Source organism: Diaphorina citri, unplaced genomic scaffold (genome assembly GCF_000475195.1).
Source record: "Diaphorina citri unplaced genomic scaffold, Diaci psyllid genome assembly version 1.1 scaffold1203, whole genome shotgun sequence".
In the NCBI taxonomy this organism is placed as follows: domain Eukaryota; kingdom Metazoa; phylum Arthropoda; class Insecta; order Hemiptera; family Psyllidae; genus Diaphorina; species Diaphorina citri.
The window spans coordinates 1-13604 of NW_007378632.1; the positions used below are offsets into that span (position 1 = coordinate 1).

At 40.0% G+C, this 13604-nt stretch overlaps 1 protein-coding gene across 1 annotated transcript in view; it reads left to right on the forward strand.

Annotated features, from left to right (window-relative positions):
- Positions 1-54: 54 nt before the first annotated feature.
- LOC103514692 (Ca(2+)/calmodulin-responsive adenylate cyclase-like) overlaps positions 55-13604 on the forward strand; it is a gene marked incomplete at its 5' end in the record, with an annotated part of 77991 nt that continues 64441 nt past the window's right edge. The window contains 5 exons of the mRNA XM_026827591.1: positions 55-286; positions 843-880; positions 1711-1893; positions 4708-4857; positions 5337-5450. Coding sequence (XP_026683392.1) covers positions 55-286; positions 843-880; positions 1711-1893; positions 4708-4857; positions 5337-5450 — 717 coding nt within the window. The remainder of the gene's footprint in view (positions 287-842; positions 881-1710; positions 1894-4707; positions 4858-5336; positions 5451-13604) is intronic.

Sequence of the window (13604 nt, forward strand, 5' to 3'; positions counted from 1 at the left end):
ACAACAACAACATTAGGACAAAGTCTAAATTTCACCATAATTTTATTTCCTCAGAGGATCCTAGTGCTGCTGAATAAACCGGACGAAGCCCTGCTGATTGCTGAGCGAGGTCGCACGCGTACGTTTGTAGATCTGCTGATTCAACGTCAAGGTCACGGCTCTCTGCTGAATCAAGCAGCAACTCCGTCTTGCCTTATGGACCTGGTGAACAAGCAGAAAGCCTGTGTATTGTACTACAGTCTGACGGCGGGGTATTTGTACTCCTGGCTTATAGTACCCGGCAAAGGTAAACAAGACTAGATGATAGCAGTCGAGATGACGTGTATTTCCCTCTCGGGAAACTTTCAGAAGCGGAACGAGTTCTCACCGAAAGGTCTTGAACGCAGAAAGACCATAAAAAGAAACCTTAATGAGCGTCTGCCTTGTAAGCGCTAGGCCGCGGGTTCGATTCCCGCCCGGGGCGGATTTTATCCTGATGGGATAATGTTCGTTCTCGGAATTATTTGTACTCGTGGCTTATAGTACCCGGCAAAGGTAAACAAGACTAGATGATAGCAGTCGATATGACGTGTATTTCCCTCTCGGGAAACTTTCAGAAGCAGAACGAATTCTCACTGAAAGGTCTTGAACGTAGAAAGGCCATAAAAAGAAACCTTAATGATCATTTTGGCCAACAATATGTTGTACATATGATTGAAAAAAATATTTGGTATGTCCCCTATAAGTACCATCCTTGAAAAGGTAGAAGTTCTGGAGATTTTTCGAACTGTCTGAAGTAATTTTGTGATTGAGTGTAATTCTACTCTAATTCTATTGTGACATAACTTCTGTGTGTGTGACAGGTATCGTCAAATTCCACGAGACTAGTTTGAGTAGCGACGTCGACACTTAATGATCATTTTGGCCAACAATATGTTGTACATATGATTGAAAAAAATATTTGGTATGTCCCCTTTAAATACCATCCACATTGAAAAGGTAGAAGTTATGGAGATTTTTCGAACTGTCTTAGGTAATTTTGTGATTGAGTGTAATCCTACTCTAATTCTATTGTGACATAACTTCTGTGTGTGTGACAGGTATCGTCAAATTCCACGAGACTAGTTTGAGTAGCGACGTCGACAAAATGTGGAAAGTCCTTTTTTAAGTTTTATAAAGAGAGAACTGCAAAGACCTGGAAGAGAAGGGGTTATCAGAGGAAGATGTAAATAACCGAGGCAGGTGGAAGTAGCTATCAAAAAACGCCGACCCCACCTGAGTGAGGAAAAAGCTAAGAAGAAGAAAGAGGGAACTGTGACAACGAAGGTCCTATAGTCCCGAAGGCGAAGAGAGGAAGACGGGATAGGAAAAAGCCAGCCGTTCCGAGAACGAACCTTAATATTTGTCTAAGATAAAGTTCGCCTCTGGATCTTTTAGGATAAAGGTCGAATGACATAGCCAGCCTAGTGAGCTTGGTTGGTAGCACGTCTGCCTTGTAAGGTCACGGGTTCGATTCCCGCCCGGGGCGAAGCTTCAACAGATAAGGTTCGTCCTCGGAACGGCTGGCTTTCTCCTATCCTGTCTTCCTTCTCTCTTCGCTTTCGGGACGATAAGGCCTTAGCAGTTCCAGTTCCCTCTATCAAACCTAAAAAACAAAAAGATCAACCAATGACAGAATTCTACTAATTCAATTCAATTCTATTCTACTCTACTTGTTCTATTTCATTCTAGGTTCCCCACATGGCCGCTAAGATTCTGCTACGCGCTCTCTACTCAGCATTACTACAGGGTTGTCGCATAGGCAGGGCACTAAACGAAGCCATGCAAACAGTACAACACACCAAACATTTCGCCCACCCTATAAACTGGGCTGGGTACCTGCTTATTGGATCCGATATTCGCCTCTCCACCAAGGTAATCTATTCTATTCTGCCTCGGTGGTGTAGTGGTCAAGGCGCTCGCCTGGTAAACAGGAGGGCGTGGGTTCAATCCCAGCCGAGGTATGGAATACCTCATTTTTTTCTAATGGCCGATCTTATCTCTAAGAGTTAACACAGTGTCAAGGGTTGTCTGGCTAGGGGACGTTAAACAGAGAGTAAACTAGTGTCTAGCTATGGGACTATAAAGAGGGAGGAGAACAGCTAACCCTAACCAGCCTAGCAAGCTGGCAGTTCTTCAAAGGGTTCTCTCTGCTTTTAAAGAATAAGCACAAGTCCTCACGATGGTTGACTGCCGTTCAGGACGAGCCAATCAAACATGGCTAGAAACCATCAACCTGGTGTATGACAGATATAAAAAGATGTCTTTCTTTATTCTGCCATCACCAATCGGCTACAGCTAAAAGCCGCTACAACAACAACAACAACAACAACATCAGACTGCTGGTGGGTGTAAAGGGACTTTTCAGTCTCATTCGAGGAGGATAAACAAGGTATATTCTATTCTAGTGACTGTTTACGTTTCCATGGTTACAGGTGGTCGGTAACAAGCTGATAGGGGTCGGTCGACCAGGGGGAGGAGGGGAAAGTGATGCCGCGCTATTCTATTTATAACACTTTGCCCAGCCTATGAGTGATAAGAGACCCATTTCAGGGTTTATACGTGACCTGGAAAAGTCATGGAATCTGAAAATCGGCCAAAAAGTCATGGAAAATCGTGAAAATTTAAAGACAACCTGAAAAAGTAACTGAATTTGCCACCGGGTCAGACATGAAAAATATCTCCGCCCCGTAATTTTCTGGAAAATTCAAGTAAATTTTCTGGAAAATTCATGTAAATTTTCTGGGAAATTCATGGTAAATTTTCTGGAAAATTCATGTAAATTTTCTGGAAAATTCATGTAAATTTTCTGGAAAATTCATGTAAATATTCTGGAATAGTCATGGAATTTCATTCCGGGAAAAGCGTATGATGAACCCTCCGGGAAAAACGTATGCATTTACTAGGTGCTGGGATTTAGTGCCTCTCCTTAGAGAATTCGCATTGCTGTGATGCAGTGGCGTAGCGTGGTCTAACTCCAAGTGTAGGGCGGACATTAATTTCGATCACAATATCTATCTAATAAGAATACAAGAATTATTTAAAGTCAATATTTAAGGCAGGTATGTCAAACTCAAAATGTTAGAGGGCCATTTTTGATATTTGTTGAACATTGGCGGGCCGCAGGTATTCACCCCCCCCCCCCCCCCAAAAAAATATATCTACAAAAAAAAAATGCGTCTGCCTTGTAAGCGCTAGGCCGCGGGTTCGATTCCCGCCCGGGGCGGATTTTATCCTGAACGTAAAATATGCATATAGCTACATAAAATATGCATATCTCCTTCGATCCCCGGTATAAATTCTAGGTAACGCAAACGCAATACACATACTTATGTACAATTGTACATTGGTATACTAGGTACATATTATGTTTGTAGATATGTACCTAGTTAGGTTAAATACCTAGCTACATATGTTGGTGAATATGTAGATTTGTAGACACCTACCTAGTTAGGTTAAATACCTACCTACATATGTTTGTAGGTATATTTTGTCTGTTGTCCCGCTGTAATTGTGTGAACTCGGCTGTGGGTCAGGCAAAATATGACCGTCGATGTGCTTTGGTGTTCATTACAGTTCACCTAATGCAGCAAAGCTTGGTGACTTTGTTCCTCTAATGAGAAATAAAGAGTTGAAAATACAGGGAGTAAAACACAAGCGAAAACACACTTTATGGAAATCTCAAGAAATACATACCTACATGAGTAAGAGGGGGCCATATTTCAAAAGAACACAGTACGTATAACGGCAGCTCTCTTAAGGTGTGTCCACACATGGTCGATTGGCCGTCGATTGATGTCGACTGAACCGTCCACACTGCCTTGACAACATAGTTTTATCTCGTCGATCGACTATGTTTGGACACACCTTCATACACCTTACCAAAAACAGTTACTTGTACCTATGGTATTGATATTTGGTTCTTGTTTCAAGAAAATGAGCTAGAATCTACTAGAAATCATTGAGCTTTAGCTTCCTTTGGGGGTCAACGAGGGTTAATGTTCCGTATCTTGTTTCAAGAAAATGAGCTAGAATCTACTAGAAATCATTGAGCTTTAGCTTCCTTTGGGGGTCAACGAGGGTTAATGTTCCGTAATATTTTGTGCATAGTGATGTTCGTAATATCTTACGGTGTGGGTGGAACCTCTACCTTAACCCTCTTCATCCCAACGTTCTTTTTGAGGCCACACATCTTCATCAAGACCTCTCAGAAGTACAATGTTCGTAATATCTTACGGTGTGGGTGGAACCTCTACCTTAACCCTCTTCATCCCAACGTTCTCTTTGAGGCCACACATCTTCATCAAGACCTCTCAGAAGTACCTACCTTAAGTTCATACAACATTTCAGTATTTTCAGTGAATTTCAGAAAACCACACATCTTCACTACACCACGACCGTTCAGAGGTACTCATACAGTGAACTGGAGACTATAAGGCCTCAAGGGCTTATCAAAGGCCCAATCCTAAATCTGACATGTTTTGACCAAAATTTTACAAATTGGTCTATCGTCACGTTGCGGCAAAGTTCTCTTTGGCTTTTATGATCTCGTATGGGTAATGGGCAGCAGGTAGATGCTCTCTTTGAAAAACCTTGCTCGTGAGTTGCCATACCTAAGAAACACAAATAACCTGGTATGATGTTCACACCAGATTTTTCTAACTTCCCCTTGTTATTTTGGTTTTTCAGATGGTGGCTAACATGGTGGTGCTAGTCGGGGGCAATATCATCGGTATTCTACTGCACACCATGATGGAGCATGCGCAGAGGAAAGCTTTCCTGGACACGAGGAACTGTATTGCGGCCCGACTAGAAATGGAGGACGAGAATGAAAAACTGGTGAGTCCGAGAGTTGGAAAAAATGGAGAGTCAGCTAAAGTTCCCCACCCTATAAAAGTGCATCAGTGATTTTCTCACTGACGTCAACTGATGGTATTGACTTTAACCCATATAAAGCTAATCAAATCAAAGGATATTAAACTTTGTCCACACCTAGTCGACGGCCGTCAATCGATCATCGATTGATGTGGATCGATGGCCGGTTGATTATGTGTGGAGTAGTGTGGACACACCTTTAGACACAGCCAAACTTCGTTGTCGTCACAGCGTTCCAAGAATTTCCAATCTATATATATACTTTACAAGAATTTCCAAGTGAAGATGGTTAGACTGTCTCCTCTGATAGGAGGGATATTGGTTTATCGAAAGAATCTCCCGAAAGTTCTTTTCTAATACAATAGGGAAAAACTGTACCTTGGTCGGGATTCGAACCCGCGACTTCCCGCTCTACTATCTAACCATTGTTTATCATTTCTCAGGAGCGTCTTCTCTTATCAGTTCTACCTCAACACGTTGCCATGGAGATGAAGAATGATATCATTTCTCCCGTGGAAGGACAATTTCACAAGATCTACATACAGCGACACGAAAACGTGAGGTAAGTAAGGAAAACAGGAATTTCCACTGTGTTCGGCTACACTACACCAAATTTTTTGACTTGACTTGGACTCGAACCACCAACCTCCAGATCTAGAGGCCACCTTGAGGCAAGTAAAAGAAAGTAGTTAATCGATCGGAGGGGCCCTCGTTAACTCAATAGGACTCAAAACTGTTCAAAAAAGTTCCATATATTATTGAACATGTGTGCCAAATTTCATCAGAATCGGAATAACGTATCGGTTTGAGAACTTTCGCTGAACAATCTTTTTCCCCCCTAATTTTCACCTTTTCACAGGTAAGCATAAAGCTTCTGAAAGTACACCATACTTAAGCAATAAGCATATAACATGGAGCACCGTTTAGACAGCATGAAATTACTCCCACACAAAATACATTCGTAAAGGAATTTTTTAACTGTATCCAATTATATTCAACACACAAACATTGGAGACAACACAATTGCTGTAGACAGCACAGAACGAAAAGAAAGAGATGTAGCAGATAAATAGGAGGGAGAGAGAGAGAGAGAAAGGAAAGGAGGGAGGTAGGATGGAGAAAGAGAGAAGGTAGAATATTTGATACAAATTAAGGATAAGAAAGATATGGAGAGAGGGAGAAAGAGAGAGAGAGAGGAAAAGCAAAAGATAGAGGAAAAGAGGAGGTTGCATATTTGATACAAATTAAGAGTAAGAGATAGAAAGAAATGGTAGGAGAGTGAGAAAGGGAGATAGGATGGGGGAGAGAGAGAGAGAGAGAGAGAGAGAGAGAGAGAGAGAGAGAGAGAGAGACAGAGAGAGGTAATTGCATTAAAATACAATTCCATTATTCCAGTGAAGAGTTTTTATATCTTCAACATTTCTATCTCTCTCTCTTACGTTCTCTCTCTCTCTCTCTCTCTCTCTCTCCCTCCCTCCCTTTCACTGTCTCTCTCTCTCTAGCTCTCACCCTCTCCACTGTTTCTCTCACTCCCTCTCCTCTCTCAGTCTCGCTTTGTTTCCACCCCTCCTTTTACCTTCCTTTATTATTTTTTTTCCTCCCTCTCACCTTCTGTTTTCCATCTGTCCAATTTTCTCCTTTCTTCTCTCCCCTTATTTCACCTTTTCTTCCCTAAGTATTCCTCCCTTTGAGAATACATCTCTCTCTCTCTCCCTTCTCTTCTAGTTTCACTCTGAATTCTCTCCCTCTCTCTCCCTCCCTCTCCCTCTCTCTCTCTCTCCCTCCCTCTCTCTCTCCCTCCCTCCTCTTCTAGCTTCTCTCTGTATTTTCCTCTCCCACCTTTTCTCTCCTTTCCCCGTAAAAAAAAAGAAAAAAATCTATCTCTTTTTCCTTCCTCTTCCCCCTTTCCATCCTCCCCTCTCTCCCTTCCCGTTAAGTAAAGAGGGGGAAATAAGAGCAAATTGCAAATGGCTTCACCGGTATGAGAACTAACGTGTGGAAGGAAGTAAATACATTAGAATGCAATTTACACATGTAATTTACCATCCGAACAAAGTAGGCGGGGCTTAAGGGAGCAGGAAGAGGTTTAGAGGAATGAGGAAAGGGAGAGAGAGAGGCGGGGAAAAGGAGGAATTGGGAGAGTAGGGGAAGAGAAGGAGACAAACAAAAGTGATATGTATGTACAGTTCATTCATAGAAGAGAAGAGAGAAAGAGAGCAGAAAAAAAACAAGGAATTATTGAGTACCTATCTACCTATGGGCGTAGAGAAGGAAAAGAAGGGATGAAAGTAGAAAAAGGAATAGAGGGCGAGGGAGAAACAAAAGAGGGGACTAGAGAGAAAAAAGAAACAGAACTACCTATATTGTACGGAGGTAGAGGAGAAAGAATAGAATAGTTTAAAAAGAGGAGTGAGGGAAGGAGAGGAGAAAGAGAATTGTGCAGGGACAAAGACAGGCTTTATACGCGACCTGGAAAAACTGGAAAACCTGGAAAAGTCATGGAATCTGAAAATCGGTCAAAAAGTCATGGAAAAGTAATGGAAAAAAAATGGTCGGAACTTACTAAAACTTACCCAATGATGTTACTATGGCATTTTTCACACGGAAATTATCGGAACTTATCAAATCTTACGCAATAATGTTACTATGGTATTTTCTGGTGGTCCACTTTTATGCCCGCAGTAAATTCCCACTCTGAGTTGACTATTGAAATCTACATAAATCCACTTTTATTTGTTATGATATATGAAGCATTTACCCAATGTCCTATCCGACAATCGCGACTTCATTTCAACCCTGATGAGATTCCTGTAACGGAACAACTTACCAAGTTTACTTATAGGTGAAAGGGGCTAGAACTTCCTAATCCTCACCTATTTCCTCAAATCCACTAATCATAACCACCCACAAATCCACTATAATTAAGTGCTGCTATAAATGTGTGAGATAATGGAATAAATGATTTTTAGTGAATCTTTAGTTAGAGCCTCTTCACAATTTTTGTGGGCTTCTCCAACTTTACTAATTAGGTGCCTCCTTTTGCAATTCATTCTCAATAATTATTTTTGTATTGGTAATTTTGCCTTTGGAAAAGAGACCATGGAAAATTGTGAAATTAAAGCTTAAAAAAATTCTCTTCGTTTGTTCAATGGTGGGTATAAAGCTCTCTCTCTTTCCCCTCCTCTCTCTCTCACCCCTCCCTCCTCTCTTCTCTTTCCTTTGTTCGTTATTGTTCTTTAGTTTTTTTAAATGGGAAAACATATAAAAATGGAGAACGCTTTTTTACTTTCCTTTTTATGGAAAATGATAGTAATAATGTTTCAAATAAATGAGGATAAAAATCCCTAGGATTAAACCCACACCCTAGCTCCTATTTACAATCGAGGTGTTTGGGGCAAGCAGCCCCAAAAGATGGGTTAATACGAATCTACCAATCGAGCGGCTTTTAGCCAACACCTGAGAGCAGCCTAAGACGCGTTTCGTTCTTATTTGAACTCATCAGTTAGACATAGCTCTCAGGTGCTGGCCAAGAATTTGGAAGTGTTATATATGTATACTTCAGAGATGGAAATTGTGGAGAAACGAGAACCTGGGTTTCTATGTAAGATTTTATTTTAGTGTCGAGTGTTGTAGTGAGCGCCACAGGCTTGACCTCTACATCACTGAAGAATCCACTACATACTGTCAAAAAAGATACCTACATACGGTGCGATGTGAAACTCTAAATTTTCACAATATTTGTGATGCGTCCAATATAATTGCGGTCTCATACGTACCTAAACGATTGATAAACATCAGAGTGTGATGATGATGTGTCTGCAGATGTTTATCCATTATGGGTTTCAGACTAGGAGATGATGGTCACGGTATTTTGTTTACAGACAGACACACACACAGACCAATGGCTGAAACTTTGGATTTAGGCTCTAGGGACCTCAAAACTCAAAACGTGTTTTGACACTAAAATCTGACCATCGAATTTGACCCGATCACATTACTTTCCTTCCTATAGGATAAGGAAACTAAAAACTCGTCCTACTCACTTACTTTCCGTGTCCTCTTCTTTCTCATCAAATTTTTCGCCCCCAGAAATTTGAGACGTAGATTGCCCTCTCATTTGCCACAAGGAGATCTGCGTGAGTGCATGTCCTCTCCATTTGGCCGCATACCAGGAGATGTTCATGCGTCTTCTCGCTGCCGCATCCGCAGGTTGCATAGGTTGAACAGTGTTTTACGGTGACGTTAAACTCCTTGCATGCATTTCCTATTGCACAATACTCAATAGCTGTCAGCATATACGTGTGTCTGCAATCTTACAGGGTGTACCAGGCTATTTCCTTTCGGAAACTGAAGCGATTTCCTTTCTTCAAGATGGATTTTCTTGTACATCTTGTAGTTCCAATGGTTTAGCACCGGGGTTTCCACTACAAAAGAGAGGAAACTAGCTTTAGAAGAGGGGAAACCGTCTCAGTTTCAATTAGTAGGACACCAAGCACGTGTAATGTTGCTCATCGTCAGTGATCCACAAGCTATTTCCTTTCGGAAACTGAAACGATTTCCTTTCTTCAAGATGGATTTTCTTGTACATCTTGTAGTTCCAATGGTTTAGTACCGGCGTTTCCACTACAAAAGAGTGGAAACTAGCTTTAGAAGAGGGGAAACCGTCTCAGTTTCAATTAGTAGGACACCAAGCACGTGTAATGTTGCTCATCGTCAGTGATCCTTCTAGAAAAGTTGTCACACCCTGTATTTCCTATATTATGTACATAACAGTATGTATTTCCCGTATACATAACATTTCATGTGTTAGGTACTGGGGACGGATTACCTACTCAAATGTGAGAAAATCCAGTGCTCTCTCTCTCTCTCCCTCTCTTCGACGACTGTACGTTACATTTCGCTTCGCTTCGTTTCGAACTCTTGATGTTCGCGCCTGCACGCTTGATATAGGTACTTTTTTCGCATTGAAATTTTTTTACGCCTCGCTTTTTTGCCTTTACTTCCCTGTTTCATCTTCTCCTTGTTCTTTCATGGATGTATCTCAACTTTTCACTGCAGTATTATCATAGATAGTTAGATACTAGATAGCATTATCGGCCGGGTGGTATCATATAGACTCATAGAGAGCGTATTTCAAATATGTAGTTTCTAGTTTATGAGAGAAAAACAAAATTTGTCAACTGAAATATTTTGAGAAAAATCATAGAGAGCGTATTTCAAATATGTAGTTTCTAGTTTATGAGAGAAAAACAAAATTTGTCAACTGAAATATTTTGAGAAAAAGAAGAGTGGTATGAAAGTGTGTGTGGTGTGTTGAGAAATGTTTTCTACCTCTTTAGTTTTCACTCTTAATCCGTGGACTCGTGTAGATATATTACGTTAAATGCACCAGATCCCGATGTATCACTAAAGTTGTATCCTTGTCACATTTGTGAACTACACACCAAATTTCAAGTCTTTAGCTTATACCGTTCCCGAGATCTTGTTAAATTACACCGAAAACCGCCAAAAAGCGGTGAAATGCCGCCAAGCGTTGCACCGGTCTTAACCAAAAGTTTCGTGTCGCATCCTTGTCATATTTGACAGCTACATACCAATTTTCAAGTCTCTAGCTCTTACCGTTCTCGAGATATTTTGTTTACAGACAGACACACACACACACACACACACACACACATGTTCAAATCAAATATCAAGTTTTTCCGAAAAACGGCCTGCGGCGCATTCCCCCACATATTCCTTGACGTTCTGCATATTGCATATTTTATTTAAATGAAGGAGTAATCTTACTGATTTTTAAGTACCTCCGCCCCATAATTTTCTGGAAAACTCATGGAAATTTTCTGGAAAACTCATGGAAATTTTCTGGAAAAGTCATGGAATTTCATTCCGGGAAAAGCGTATAAACCCTGAAGAAGACAAGGGAAGGGAGGGAATAAGATTATGGGAAAGGTAGAATGGGAAATAAAGAGAACAAAAATATACACGGGGATTTAGAATGCGACTTTTGAATTGGTGATGGGGGAGGAAGTAGGGAGGAGGGAATTATGAAACGGGGAATAAAATTAAAACCTTGCTGCTGTTCGTATATGAATAGAATAGGAGAGAATAGACTAATAAAATTGTTTTCCCGTGGAAAAAAAAAATATGAAATAATTGTTGCATCTTGTACTTTCATTGTAATAAAAAGAATGATAAATTACTTCGTATAATAAGGGACTGTAAGCTGTAGTAGGGTTAGTAGAAGTTAAACGAGTAGAAGTAGAAAAATCTATTTTTTGTCTTATCCTGGTGTTGGCTTTTTCATCCTTACCACCTTGTGCTGTAGAAACATAAATAAACTCCAAACATTGAATATACCTGCCAAATAGTTTGTTAAAAGTTAGAAAATACCTTTGACAAAAAGTACAAAAACTGATGATATCCCTTCAAAAAACTTTGGTGTTGAAATTTCCTGCGAAGTCTTTATTTATTTTTTTTTTTTGTCTGTCTCGAAAACAGCAAATTGCTACAGCAACTTTGCCTCTCCTGCTTACAAAGTGTAACAATGAAAAATGGCCAGACTGAATTTGGCTCAGTTCTTCTTTTTTGGGCACGCTTTTTTCCTTACATAAAAGAAGAGATAAATTTACTACCTCCTTTCAGAAAAAAAAACACACATTTGGAAAAGTTATTGTTACACTTTCATTGTTTTGAAGTTTGTTCGAACAGCAGACTGTGGAGTGTGGGTGGGGATAGGTCAGGATCGAAAATATTGGAGGGGTATTACAGATGGTTTTTAGGTCCATTTTCTCCGAGAAATGTTCTTTTTCGCGCTTTGTTCAAAGTTGCAGAGTTCTTTCAACTCTTACACCCGCGGACTTTGGATCTGGAGATTGAGTCCAAGTCAAGTTATAAAATTAACAATTGTTCAAATTTTTTCTTGGAACAATAGTCTGTGAGAGCAATTCACATTCCCTTCGGGTTCTGGCAATATCCACTATAATATCGTTTATGCCAAAAGCATATTTTTTTTCCTTACATGAAAGGAAACATAAATTTACTACCTCCTTTCAGAAAAAAAGAACACATTTGGAAAAGTTATTGTTACACTTTCATTGTTTTGAAGTTTGTTCGAACAGCAGACTGTGGAGTGTGGGTGGGGATAGGTCAGGATCGAAAATATTGGAGGGGTATTACAGATGGTTTTTAGGTCCATTTTCTGCGAGAAATGTTCTTTTTCGCGCTTTGTTTAAAGTTGCAGAATTCTTTCAACTCTTACACCCACGGACTTTGGATCTGGAGATTGAGTCCAAGTCAAGTTATAAAATTAACAATTGTTCAATTTTTTCCTTGGAACAATAGTCTGTGAGAGCAATTCACATTCCCTTCGGGTTCTGGCAATATACACTATAATATCGTTTATGCCAAAAGCATATTTTATTTATTTATATATATAAATAAGGACCCTATATGCAGTGGCGTAGCGTCCATGTAGGGCGTGTATGGCGGCCATACACTCTAAATTTACTCAAATACCCTTAAATATTGGCTTTAAATATTTATGAAGAAGCATGTGCATAACTTATGTAGTAATGTGCATGGTGATGGAAATTAGTGCCCTACACGCCTTACACTTGACTTTAGACCACGCTACGCCACTGCCTATATGTATAAAAAAACAACCCTCTTCCTGGGCCATAACACCATGTTTCCCCGCACAATTTTTGTTCTTTCCTTTTTCGTCGCGCCTGGTGTGGCTACTAACAAAAAAGAAAAATGATACACGAAGGGAGCAAAGGGAAGAAAAAAGAAAATAAACTCCAGTCAAGTGAGAAGCTTCTCTCGGTGTGAAAAACAGGACCACATTTATCACGAGCAAATATGCTGTGCACCTCGACTAGTCCGGGACGAAAAAGTAGCGCGAACGACCGTACAGTTACCGTTAAGTTGCGCGTGGTTAGTATCCGGATGGGTGACCATCTGGGCCATTGCGTGCTGCTGACTTTTCCCGCCCCCCATCAGGCTGGGTGAGGTTAATATGAGAAGGTGGGTTGCTTGTCTCCTTATAGAGGGTAAAAGTCCTGTGCCTCATTAAAAACCTTGGCAGATACGACCCCTATCGAACAAAATTACCATCTAAGATGAAGAAGAAAATTCTTGAAGCAAAAACGAAAGGTTATTGGTTTCAAGCAGCTGACTGTAACTGATATCCGATATATCATTTAGATTTGTATTTGAAATATTTAAATGCTTCAGTTTCCGAAGATATCCAAAATTTGCCATCTATTCTCTTTTTGTGTTAGTCCTGTTCTTTTATTAAGCATTTGTCAGAGGTTAACTACTGGTTAACCACCTTCGAAACGAAGAATTTTAGGGTTATTCGTGGGGGAAATATTTGAAGGAATTTAAAATATTTAAAGGAATGAAAGCAGAACATTTATATTAAACTCAATTTGTTTCTTTCAAATGCACAGTACCATACTTCTTACTTTGGTATTATTGTTCGGAATATTTTTGAGAAATTTGAGGTTTATGTAAATTGCTAAACAGTATTCGAGGAAATTTGAATGTATGAGTATTTCAAGAGGTTAAAAGTCAGTCTTAACTTTCGAACATCTGTTAAACATAACCCGCCCTAACTTTGAACTTGTAAAGAAGGAAAAATTAATTCATTCATATTTATACGTAGTTTCAGAATCTGAAATTCAGGTTTCGCATTATTTCAAGAT